The 12622-nt window shown below is 48.2% G+C and overlaps 2 protein-coding genes across 3 annotated transcripts in view; one reads left to right on the forward strand and one right to left on the reverse strand.

Annotated features, from left to right (window-relative positions):
• Positions 1-7959, reverse strand: part of gstcd (glutathione S-transferase, C-terminal domain containing) — a gene marked incomplete at its 5' end in the record, with an annotated part of 44633 nt that extends 36674 nt beyond the window's left edge. Inside the window, 3 exons of the mRNA XM_083692696.1 lie at positions 2655-2924; positions 5527-5979; positions 7534-7959. Of these exons, the coding sequence (XP_083548822.1) occupies positions 2655-2924; positions 5527-5979; positions 7534-7959 (1149 nt within the window). The remainder of the gene's footprint in view (positions 1-2654; positions 2925-5526; positions 5980-7533) is intronic.
• Positions 7960-8574: 615 nt separating this feature from the next.
• Positions 8575-12500, forward strand: ints12 (integrator complex subunit 12). Of its 2 annotated transcripts, none has more exons than XM_083692748.1 (7): positions 8575-8709; positions 9041-9206; positions 9619-9777; positions 10066-10259; positions 10654-10813; positions 11092-11238; positions 11515-12500. In XM_083692748.1, the coding sequence occupies exons 2-7, from the start codon at positions 9048-9050 to the stop codon at positions 12163-12165; spliced, it is 1470 nt and encodes a 489-aa protein (XP_083548874.1). In that variant the 5' UTR covers positions 8575-8709; positions 9041-9047; the 3' UTR covers positions 12166-12500. The 2 variants fall into 2 exon arrangements, with proteins under 2 accessions (XP_083548874.1, XP_083548875.1); XM_083692749.1 differs by having other exon boundaries at positions 11092-11232.
• Positions 12501-12622: the final 122 nt, after the last annotated feature.

A 12622-nucleotide genomic window follows, 5' to 3' on the forward strand; every position in this document is an offset into this window, starting at 1 on the left:
AGACAGAGAGAGAGACAGACAGACAGAGACAGACAGACAGAGAGAAAGAGACAGACAGACAGAGAGAGAGACAGAGACAGACAGACAGAGAGAGAGAGACACAGACAGAGAGAGAGAGAGAGCTTGGTAAACAGGCTCTATGACTGACACTTCATTGTGTGTGTCAATCTCCCTTGTCACTAAAGTGAGCAATAGGATGAGGAAGCTGTTTCATCTCTCTTTCCCTCCATGCTAGTCTCAGCTGTATGAAGAGAGAGAGAGAGAGAGAGAGAGAGAGAGAGAGAGAGAGAGAGAGAGAGAGAGAGAGGAGGAGGGGGGGGGGGGGGGGGTTGTTAGTGTGGGGAGAGATGCGAGTCCTGACTCCTCCTGGCTTCTGGTTAGCAGCAGCGGTGAGCGATAGCGTGTCACACTGTCGGAGCACGGCCCTCGCTCTCGGTCTGTGCCTCACACTCGATGCCTTGGGACACACACGCACACATCGTTACAGGCACGCACACAGACAGACACACACACACACACACACACACACTGGCTCCACAGTGGGCCAGCCATGACGACAGCTGCACTGCAGTCACGGCGGTGACGACGGCGAGGTACAGCCAGGCTCGTAATGCCTCTTGACAGGGGCCATGGACGGCGGTGTGTGTGTGTGTGTGTGTGTGTGTGTGTGTGTGTGTGTGTGTGTCTCAGCACATATCAGCCTGCAACCGGGTGGAATATCTCATTTTAAGAGGGCAGCGTGTTACATTTACGACATGCACAGACCGACAGACAGACAGACACACACACACACACACACACACACACAGGGGTACGTGCGTATGTGTGTGCCTGTGTGTATGTGTGTGCCTGTGTGTATGTGTGTATATGTGTGTGTGTGTGTCTCTGTGTGTGTGTGTGTGTCTGTGTGTGTGTGTCCTTCCTGACTTCCCGTGGGCAAGACATCATATACGTGTGTGGCCGAACCGGCCAGCAGGAAATCTCAAGATTGACCCTCTGAGAGGCGGGAAGCTGCTGGTTCTGCCAGAGAACAGAACAGGAGGGAGGTTATGGTAGGAGGTTAGAGTCTGGCTGAAGAGGCAGCTTCCTTCCTTTCTAAACAGCTGTGTCTGTTTATGTCCTCCTGGAAAAGATACTCCAGGAATGGATTCCAGGGCAACATTTGGCGTCCAGCATTACGACGCTAACACACACACACACAGAAACACACACAGAGACACACACAGAGACAGACACACAGACACAGACACAGAGAGAGAGAGAGACACACACACACACACACACACACACACACACACACCTACCAGTACTTCCTCAGGGACCGTATAAGGAGTGAGTGTGGAGTGATTATGCTAGCGGGTGTACTTTCTTCACAGGAGCTTTTTTAGCAATTACTCCACTATGAGCAGCTTAGTCTGGCTGTAAACTGTTATTGTATTCTGTATCGGATTCAAGGGTTTAGTGCTGCGGGGAGAGAAAAGCAGGAATGTGCACTATCATGTTAAAGAGACACTTCACATATTTTTTTTTTTTTTTTTTTTTTTTTTACCTCAGATGTGTTGTCTCCAAGACCATAGCAGTGTCTACAGATGTGAAAACGACGATGTTTGGGTTTTAGTCAAAAAGGATAAGAGGGGAAAAAGGAAATTAGGAGCCCCCTATGATGTCATTGGGGATAAAAGGAAAATAATGGAACGCAGTGATGTTTAAGGACTACATTTCCCCTGATTGGAAATGTGTTTCTGAAAATCACTGAATTGAAAAAGGATTTAGCCCCAGTGAGATCATAGGGGGTATTTGCAGTGTCGGACATTAGCTGTTGTGTTTCTGCATGCTCGCACGATTCAAAGAGCCAGCCACCGGAAACAGAAAGGCGAACATCAGTGAGTTCACTCCCCTAGAACACCGCTGGCTGTTACAACATGTTTGCATGCAAACCAAGTGTCGGGTAGGACACTCCATTTTAGAAAACGCTTTTTTCCTGAACCAAAACAGCGTTGGGAAATAAAATATTCCTTTCAAGGGATCTCATTCCCTGATCCCTACCGAATAAACACAGTCATGACAACCCTTAGGAAGCTTTTAGAAAAGCTTGAATGTTACATACTGGAACTTTAATAACAGTTAAATGGCATAACTTATCCTTTATAACCCTTCAGGTTTGGAATGTTTAGACTAGTGAACAAAATAACAAATGCTAATAAATTCAGTTTAGTCAGCACAGACTGTAACAATCACACAGAGCAGTACTCTTCAAGTAACAAGCAGCAGAACGGCTTCACGGGGGGGCTGAAACGGGAAAATGATAATGTGGCCAATTTAACAACCATTTGGAGTGCATAAATCCCTTATCGTTGCGACTCAGGGACGCAGAGGGAGAAGGAGTGTCAGAAAAGGACAGCGTGTGCGTGCGTGTGTGTGTGTATTTGTGTGCGTGCGTGCGTGCCTGCGGAAGTGCCACTGCTCAAGAGTGTGTGACTGTTGCTGCTGACAGTTTCACAGGAGAGATGAATGTGCCTCCGCAACAACTGTCTCTGTCACAGTAGGCCTAACTCTTCCCCGCCTCCCCCGCCCCCCCCCCCCCCCCCCCCCCCCCCCCCCCCAGAGACGGAAGGAACGAAGGGAGAGGGAAAAAAGAAAGTCTATTCAATTACTTTGAGTTTCGTCATGGTGGGCCTGGGGCCGCCAACGAAAGGCACCTGAGCGGTTGTCCCCGAGCTTTCCTGCTCCGCTTGGCTGGGTCGGAGTGCCTCTGCTGGGCATGGAGGAGGGCCAGGCGCCTGGGGGGTCTTGGGGGCTGAGAGGGCCATGCCACAGGCCCGGGCAGCCCGGAGGACCCCGGGAACTTCCTGGACCCGGAGGTACCAGCCCAGCAGGAGAGGCAGCTGGGCCAAGGCGCTGGCGGCGTGGGTCTGGAGGCAGCTCTGTGGAGGATGAAGGGAGAAGAAGAAAAGGGGAAAGAAGAAGAAAGGAGAAGGAGGAGAGGAAGAGGAAAAAGGGAGAGAGGGTTAACTGAGTCATCGGAAGTGTCATTCTCCGCTGAAGCAGAGATCATAGGTTCCACTAGGCTGACCCTAAATGTGTGAGTGTGTGTGTGTGTGTGTGTGTGTGTGTGTGAAAGAGAAAAGGGTAGATAGAGTGAAAGAGAGGTGACAGTATATAAATCTAGGGGGCTTTTCTCTTAGCTCCGTGTGCCTGGGGCCTGTGGACAGCGGTGGCTGAGGAGAGGAGAGGAGGGGTGGGGGGGGGGGAGGAGAGGAGACATGCTAGGCTGAGTGTGAAACTGGAAACCACTGGAGCACAGCTGACCCCTAAAAGCCTGTGAGAAGAACACTTAATTCTCACAGCTACGAGGGGAAGAGGGGAAGGGGTGGAGGGGGAGAGGACTGGAGGGATGGAGGTAGAGAAGGGGGGGAGGGCTGGAGGGGGAGAGGACTGGAGGGATGGAGGTAGAGAAGGGGGGAGGGCTGGAGGGGGAGAGGACTGGAGGGATGGAGGTAGAGAAGAGAGGAAGGGGTGGAGGGGGAGAGGACTGGAGGGATGGAGGTAGAGAAGAGAGGAAGGGGTGGAGGGGGAGAGGACTGGAGGGATGGAGGTAGAGAAGGGGGGGAGGGCTGGAGGGGGAGAGGGGTGGAGGGCTGGTAGAGGGGTGGAGGGAGAGAAGGGGAGAGGCCACCCTGCACCATCTCCTCCAAGACCCTTGAAACAAACAACATCGTTAATTAATAAAAACCCGACACAGTGTTCCGGAAAACCTTACATTATGAGATGCCGTTAGTTGCCATGACAATTTTCAAAACAGCTAATTGTATAACAGCTTCTTTTTTTCAAACAAACAACCAAAGTTCAACGGCAGTGTTGTTTTTCAATCTGCTGCTAATGCAAGTTCTCGGTCTAATCGTCAGTCCCAAGCTACGGGCGCATCATTTCTGCGCCGGCAGTTAATGAGAATCTTCGTTGAGGTCAGACTTCATCGTACAGTACAGCTTAATCAGGGACGGTGATGATATCAGGTAAAAAAGGTAATACCGTGCTCGCGTGAGGCGAATAAACATTCGGTTTAAAAAGTCACACACGGGGGGGAATCGAAGCACGATGTGGGCTAACGGTTGAAGAGGTGCTGGTGTTTCACATAATCAGTGACCCACAGAAGAGTCCATGGAATATAAATGAAACACATGAAGAATAAGCTCCCAGGGTCTACACACATATCTGATGACATTTGGGGACCCCATCATATCGTGTGACACCATATGGCAAATCTCCAGGGGAGATAACCAGCTACTGACTGACACGTACTGCACACTATGTCTACTGTATGTAGGACACAGGAGAATCTCTCGAGACTTAGCAGGTATTAAAATAGGATAAAGGACCATGGTACTGTTCACACATTTAAATAGCCTTTATTTATTGTGGCATGACAAACACTCGACAAACACTCGAAAAAATAACTCTGAGGCGTTTCGGCACACAGTGAGTCACCCTCATTTCCTTGAACAAACCGAACCAATCAACACATCCTCACTTCCGTGAACAAACCCATGTTCCAATCCACCCTGATTGAGAATATGCCATCCTTACAACAAAGCAACCCTACCTCCCTACAAGCTATGGGTATTGATTATATTCCGGCCTCTATTAGAAAAGGTGACCCGCCTTAAACAGCGAAAACCAAAGGGAAAGTGGATTTACAAACAACAGGCCGCTGAGTGTACCATCGATTAAATGACGTGGATTTCACCCTTTTTTTCCTTGTAGGGGTCTTGGTTTGATAAAAAGGTGGTAACGTTGCTGCCACCTACTGTGCATTTTGTTCTCGTGAACTATTCTTGTATCGGACAATAGCCTCTTCTCAACTGTTAGGAACACGACTCCTCGCGTCCTTTCCTTCGTCCTATAATATAATAATATATGCCATTTAGCTGACGCTTTTATCCAAAGCGACTTACATTGCAGTGAGTGCGTACATTTTTCAGTATATATACGGTCCCAGCGGGAATCAAACCCACAACCTTAGCATTGTTAACGCCACGCTCTACCCACTGAGCAACAGAGGACCACCACTCGCTTCCTTTGGAGCATTGGAGGAGGATATCTGAAGGGAGGAACCTCTTCTCCTCCGATGCGTTTTCAGTAGGACGCGAGTGGAGGACGCAAGGAGAGGACACAAGGAGTTGAGAAAAGGCTTATGGGACATATACCTATATAACAGTTCTGACCACTCCCCTTTTCAGTCAGGGTTGATTGGAACATAGTCTGTTAAAGTGAGGATGTCTCACTGTGTAATTATACTCCCTGACGAAGACCAAGCCGGAAAGCCTCAGAGTTTTTATAGTGTTTGTTGTTGTTAAACAGGCCACCTAGGCTGTAAACAGGCCACCTAGACAAAGGCTATTTACATGTACATTGGTCCTCCTTCCTTTTTTGTTGAACAATGAACCCTTTCACCAAAGAGCACCTTCAATCTACCAAGACACACCAGTAGATCCCAGCAACGCTCCCCTTCCTTCTTCTTCTACTTACCAGGTATAGATGGACACACGGCAGCAGGACCACGTCCGTTAAAGTGAAGTACAGCCCCTCAGCAAACACATGCTCTAGCGGAGGCAGCTCTGTGGTCTTCACTTTCCTGATCTCGGAGTGCTCCCTGGTGGCAGGAGGGGGAACTTCATCCACAGACAGCTTGGCCAGGGCAGCCCTGAGCTCTAGCCCGTCGGCGGACTGGGAAGGCTGGCCGTCTGTCCCCGGGGACTCCCGCTGGAGGTCTGACGCCGCCTCCTTCTTCTTCTTCTGTTGCTGTTGGAGCTTCTGGCGGCGGATCTTGTCGTCGTTGTGGACCTTGACGGGCTCCCCCAGCCTCTGCTCTAAGTGGAGGATGGCCCAGGGGAGGAGTAGGGATTGGTCGGTGGGATGTCGGAGGTGGTCCTCCACTGCCGAGGGGATGCTGAGCTCACACAGCCTGGTCCACTGGCTCACCTATGGGGGAATAGCATACGCTAGGATAATATATGTGTAAACACGGAATACAGTGCTCTGTAAGTAATGGGACAGTGAAGCATTGTTTCGTCTTTTGGCAATGACTATGCATTTAAAGTAGCGATTATCAGCTTTTTTTTTTAGGGTATTTATGTACATATTGGTTTCACCGTTCAGAAATTACAACACGTTAGATGTAGTCCCCCTTTCTTAGACCACCTAAAGTGATGGGACAGATTCATCAAATGTCCAAATTAAGCACTCATGTTAGGTATTTGGTCGACAATTCTTTGCATGCAATAACTACCTGAAGTCTGCCACCCATTGACGCGACCAAACGCTGGGTATATTCTCTTGATGCTCTGCCAGGCCTGTACTACTCAGTTATTTGTTTTGAAGACGTTAATGCCTTAAATTCCCTCTTCAGCAAATGAAATGCATGTTCAATAGGATTTAAATCTGGAGATTGACATGGCCAGTCAACAAATGTTGTTTTTTGGCCCTGAAAAACTCCCTAGTTGCGATGGCAGTATGTTTGGGTCATTGTCCTGCTGTATGATGAATTTTGAGGCATTAGCTTGTACTTGGGCAGACAAGATGTTTCTGTAGACTTCAGAATTCATCCTGCTGCTGCTGCATCCTGCTACACCCTCCCAGCATATTTCACAGATGAGGTGGTATGCTGTGGATATTGGGCAGTTGCTTTTTTTTCTCCACACGTTATACTCTTGTCATCTCTCTGTCCACAAGACCTTTTTCCAGAACTCTTTGCACCTTGCAGTGTAGCCACTGTAGGTCTGCTGGTAAAGTCTTCTGCGGGTGGTAGTCTCTGACACTTTCACGTCAACCTCCTGGAGAGTGTTCCTGATCTGTTTTCTTCTTAATCATGTTGAGCATTCTTCAGGCATCTACTGAAGTCTTCCTTGGCCTACCAGGCTGTTTGCGATTTCTGAGCTCACCAGTGCTTTCTTTCCTTTTAATGATGTTCCGAACTGTTGGTTTTAGAATCAATACTAGACTTTGAGAGTTCTCTTATGCCTGCACAAATTATGTGACAGAACACACCAGACAAACCAGAAACAGAAGCCAATTGTCACATCACTTTTAGTTACTCTGAAATAGGGGACTATGCATGAAAACTGTTGTCATTTCTGAATGGTGAAACCAATATGTACAGAAATACCATCATATAACAGCTGAGAATATCTACTTTAACCTCATAGTAACCCAAACATTAGGAGTATAGAGCCAAAAGAACAAAAAATGCTTCTCTGTCCCATTACTTACGCAGGGCACTGTAGACCATATCTGACAGTCCTGATAGGTAAAAGCTAACCACTGTTTTTGATAATGAATTACAACAACTGACAGTCCAGGTGTTTTGATTACATTTGTCATTTGGGAACCGGCCTTCGCACTAATCCATTCTATGAAGTGTTACAACATTATCAATTGCAGAAGGTATACTGCACCCACATAATAAAATGGAACGGAAGTGATTAACTGCCAAGTGGCTGACAATGTCTTGATATGTTAGTTCAGTGTTTCTCTTACCTCAGCACAGGCTTTCAGGCAGGTCTTCTTGAACCCCAGCAGTGCCGACACATCCTTCCTACTGGGGTCAACCTCACAGGTCCTGAGGATGATGTGCCTCAACACCACAGCCAGTCCAGCCCTACAGTACCTCCTTGTGCCATCCAGAACCGCCGGGAAACGGCAGCCTCTCACCAACACTGGCAGGTCCTCAACCCCCACCTCAGAGACACTCAAAGACTCTGGAACCTGACTCTTCCAGGACTGAGAGCTGTCAGGCACAGCAGAGACCAGGAACACATGGAAAGACTTGCAGTCGCAGTAGGACAGGAGGAATAGGGCAATGGAAGTGTGTAGGGGAAGGGTGGAGGTGGATGTCTCGTTTTGGGAGCGGACTTCTAAGTAGAGGGACTCTTGTTGCTCCTGTTTTGGCTCTGTGTGCTTCATAGTGATGGGTGCTGCTGTAGAACTGTGGACATTAGTTTCATTAATCACACCTGTGCACAATATAGTGGTTACTGTTAGTCTCAATCACAGCTAGAAACAACGATTTCATTGAGTGGTTTGAGCATTTGCTATAGAAAGCAATGGCATTATTGTCACATCACCTAGAGTACAAGTGAATACAAGTGGCAACAACACCAAACTCAAGACCTATATAACTAATCATGCTTATAACTTTTGTCCAGCGTTGTTGGCTGAATAACTGCGCATTGGGTCTTTTGACCAAAATATGATACATTTAAGTAGCCTACTTACAGTTGCGTCTGTACACATGTGAAGATAGCCCACGTTGTTATGGTAAACACGCATGTGTAACGCTTAATACAGACCGACCCGAGCAGTGGTTGCGCTAAAAGCACAGCTATTTCGGCCTTTTCAATGCCTAGATTAACTTAAATTAGATATGTTTCAAATATCTGAATAAAATATTCGTTTTATTCGTTTGATTATTTAGTGTATATGTATTATACGGACAGGGTTTTCAAGATTACTACCGGTATTTGTCGAACACGGAGCTTGTTTCCCTGGGATGTATTGAGTGGTTGAACACGCCAGACGCGACAAGGAAATAAAGGCATTTCTGTCTAGCCACCTTAGCGAAAGTGGCCCTTGTGAAGTTACTGTAAATATTTCTATGTCATAACAAACATATCTGTACGCGAAATACACGTTTAAAGGTATCTTAATAACAAGGTAAGGTCATCAAACGTGCTCGAATATCATCTCAATCAAACTAGGACCGGGCTAGCTCGTTAGCTGGCCAGACAGCGTAGCTAGCGAGTTAATAGTATCACTGACAGCCACAGCTTCGTCAGCTGATGTTGTGCTCCTAGCTAACTGCGGGGGTAGTTGACTTACGCATAAGCTAGGAGCCCCGTCATTGTGTGATGGCATCTTGTAACATTGACTAGCAAGCAAACATGCAAGGCTTCTTGCTTTGTTATGCACACAACACAAGACATTGCGGATCCTTAGCGAGCCAAGATCGGACTTAACAGTCTGCGGTTTTGTTTTGTATCCGCAGTGTGATCATGGCTGCCTCGGTGAGTTTGGATCTGGATCCAATCTTCCTGAAGGGACTGGGGTATCTGCACTCCAAGAGCAAAGACTCAGCTGAGAAACTCAGGGCTCTGCTGGACGAGTCTCTCTCGGGCAGAGGGAGTGATACATCCTACCGTACATCACAGAAGGTATGGGGCTGGACCTGGACCTTTTTATGTAGGAAATATGAACATACTCATATACGATACCTGTCTTGAAGTTGCCATGGTAAATTATGTAAGTGCTATACTATAATTGCAGGCTGACAATTCATGCGCACGGTATGGTTTGCCAGTCTAAAAACACATGCTTATTGGCTGACCTACTTCTCCAATAAGGCTTTTATCGATGTTTACATTTACATTTACATTTATGGCATTTAGCAGACGCCTTTATCCAAAGCGACTGACAACAAATACACTTGTTTAAGTAAGTGAATCATCTATCCATCAGTCATCATGAGAAAAAGTAATCGATGGTAGGACCAGGGGCTATTGGCAGAGAAGAAGGAAGAATTACATTTATTGATTTATTTTTCAATGTGTTGTAACTGTACTACAGGAGGTGGAGGTGTCCAGCAAGGTGTCTGTTACTAAAATGAACCTGAACAAGCAGGACTCCAAGTCCTCCTCCAGCTCCTCTTCATCCAGCAGCAGCAGCAGCAAGTCCAGCAGCTCAGAGAAGAGCAAGAAAGAGACGGACAAGAGGCCTTTAGAGAAGGTCTGTGTGTGTGTGTGTGTGTGTGTGTGTGTGTGTGTGTGTGTGTGTGTGTGTGTGTGTGTGTGTGTGTGTGTGTGTGTGTGTGTGTGTGTGTACGATGGCATACCCACGTCAGGACACAGTCTTGAGATGAAGCCTAAACCAACCCCAATATACTACGTCCATGACATAATCCTCCATCAAATGTCCTGTCATTACTGTATAGGTGAATCGGAAAAGACTTTTGTAAAAATTAAAAGAAAATCTTTTTTAGGTGCCAAATAACTTAAATCTTTCCACGTCCTTCAGGTGAGGGTAGAGCCAGGGGAAGGACCCGACGTGCCGACCAAGAAACCTCGTCTGCTGGAGAAGCAGGAGAGCCGCTCCTCTCCCATCACGGTCCAGAGCAGCAAAGACCTCGCCCTTCCCGACCTGTCCCTTTCTGACGAGACCAGCGCCGATGACTTCGCCATGGAGATGGGCCTGGCCTGCGTGGTCTGTCGGTCCGTCCCTCCTCCTCGCCGTGAATCCCTCAGATAAACACGCCACGACTCCATTGCTTGCTTTAAAGTACAGTAGAAGTGCATCGCATCTGTTGCCCAAAGCTCGTATCGGTGGTAGTAAGCTATTCCGATTTCGAGACGCGGCTCTGAACAGGATACTAACAACCTACCATTACGACGAATGAATAATGATAATGACGGTTGTCATGTGGTCCTCTGTGGCTCAGTGGGTAGAGCATGGCGCTAACGACGCTTAGGTTGTGGGTTCGATTCCCGCTGGGTCCATATACACTGTAAAAACGTGTGCACTCACTGCAATGCAAGTCGCTTTGGATAAAAGCGTCAGCTCAATGGCGTGTACTGTATGATTATATTATTACCCTTATTACCTCAGGCAAATGACTGTGACGTCAGGCAACCAGCTGGTGGAGTGCCAGGAGTGCCATAACCTGTACCACCAGGACTGTCACAAGCCCCAGGTGACGGACAAGGACGTCAACGACCCGCGGCTGGTGTGGTACTGCGCCCGGTGCACCCGGCAGATGAAACGCATGGTGAGCAGGAGTGTCACATGATCAGACCCCGGGGGGGGGGGGGGGGGGGGGGTCAAAACACACATATGACATACGCTTTCTGTGCTGTACCATGGAAAGTGTGTACTCCCATAAGTGTTTGACATGTTTGACCCAGGTCTGCATGCAATCACTATCGTGATTGTGATTGAATTTATTCTTGTTATGTTTTTTTTTTCGCTGCCGGCTCCAACACTGGGTATTCTTTCATTCATTGTAACTCGATGGTGATTTTCGATGGTGCTTTTGATGTCCTCCAGGCCCAGAAGAACCAGAAGCCCGCCCAGAAGCCCGCCCCGGCAGCCGTGTCAGCGGCCCCCGTAGTCAAGGACCCGTTGGTGAAGAAGCCCGAACTCAAACCCAAGGCTGACACCACCTTCCAGGCCTTCAAACGAACAGAGGTGAAGGTAGGCATTAAAACATCACGGATCACAGTATAGAGTGGGAAAACAACATATTCATTAGGACTAGTTGTAACATTATGGCTGATGCGGTAGCATGTTGGGGGAGCAGTGACATTGAATAGGTTTCAAATGAACGTTTTAAAAATCTAATCAGTCAAATAATATCAGGAAGTTTTAGCAATAGCAATGCAACCCGGACCAGGTCATGCTTCCAGGCATGATCATCTGGAAGCGTGTTGGATTGTTTCTCCGTTGTAACACTTGGTGTATATCCACCAGGCGTCTGCTGCCGTCTCAGTCAACCCCTCCAGCAGCGGCACCTCCTTACAGTCTGGCAGTGGCCTGACGGGGTGGGCCGCCTTCGGGGCCAAGACCTCCCCGGCCGGCCCCTCCAGCACCAAACTGGGCTCTTCCTCCGGTCCCAGCGGAAGCAGCAAAGCCTCCACACCCCCCTCTGGACAGAAACCAGTGGGACTGTCTGGGCTGGCTGGACCTAAGTCAGGGCTGGGCAGTACCAAGATGGCGGGGGGAGGGGGAGGTAGCAGTAGTAGTAGTAGTAGCAGCAGCAGCAGCGGGGGTGGTAATGGAAACAACGGCTCCAGCTCTGGCTCCAGTTCCAGCTCCGTGCCTCTGAAAAGCCCTCCGCCCCTGACCCTGGGCAAGCAGGTTCTGAACCGCTCATCCAGTGGGGAAAGCCAGGGGAAGGGCTCCTCCACTCCCGGGCCTTCAGGCGGAGGGTCCCCCAGCGGGTCTCAGTCGGGCTCGGGCGGGAACGGAGGAGGGTCCGGGGGCAACGGAGCGGGGAACGGAGGGGGGAGCGGGGGGAACAACAACGGATCGAAAGCGACGTCCCAGGAGTCCCAACTCAACGCCCTGAAACGCCTGCAGATGGTGAAGAAGAAAGCAGCACAGAAGAAACTAAAGAAATGAATGGAAGTAAAGAAAGAAGGAGAGAAAGGAAGAAAGAGAGAGAGAGAGAATGATTGAGGGAGGGATGTACTGTATGTATGCCAGAGCATAGTTTTTTTTGTAATTAACAAGAATTGTTATGTAACATGAATTTTACCCCAATACCATGGAATACTTGAATTTCACACATGAATAAATGCTGCTGGATTCGTCGTTGTGTAAAGCTGTTTTGTGGCAACAATGTGCCTCCTTCTGTCCAAACCAACCAGATCACTGATAAAAATACATGTATTTTTTTTTTTTTTTTTTTAATATTGACAAAATTGATTAAATTGCTTCTTTTTATGAAGTATTTGAACTGTCTTGTTTTTGTGGGGGTGTTTTTTTGTCGGGGGGGGGGGGAACCTGAAATAAAGTGAAGTGTGTTGTGAAAATGATACATGAACTTGTGACACAGTAAGCAGCTCCCAAATGAACA

This window comes from Argentina silus (assembly GCF_951799395.1).
Source record: "Argentina silus genome assembly, chromosome: 21".
Classification (NCBI taxonomy): domain Eukaryota; kingdom Metazoa; phylum Chordata; class Actinopteri; order Argentiniformes; family Argentinidae; genus Argentina; species Argentina silus.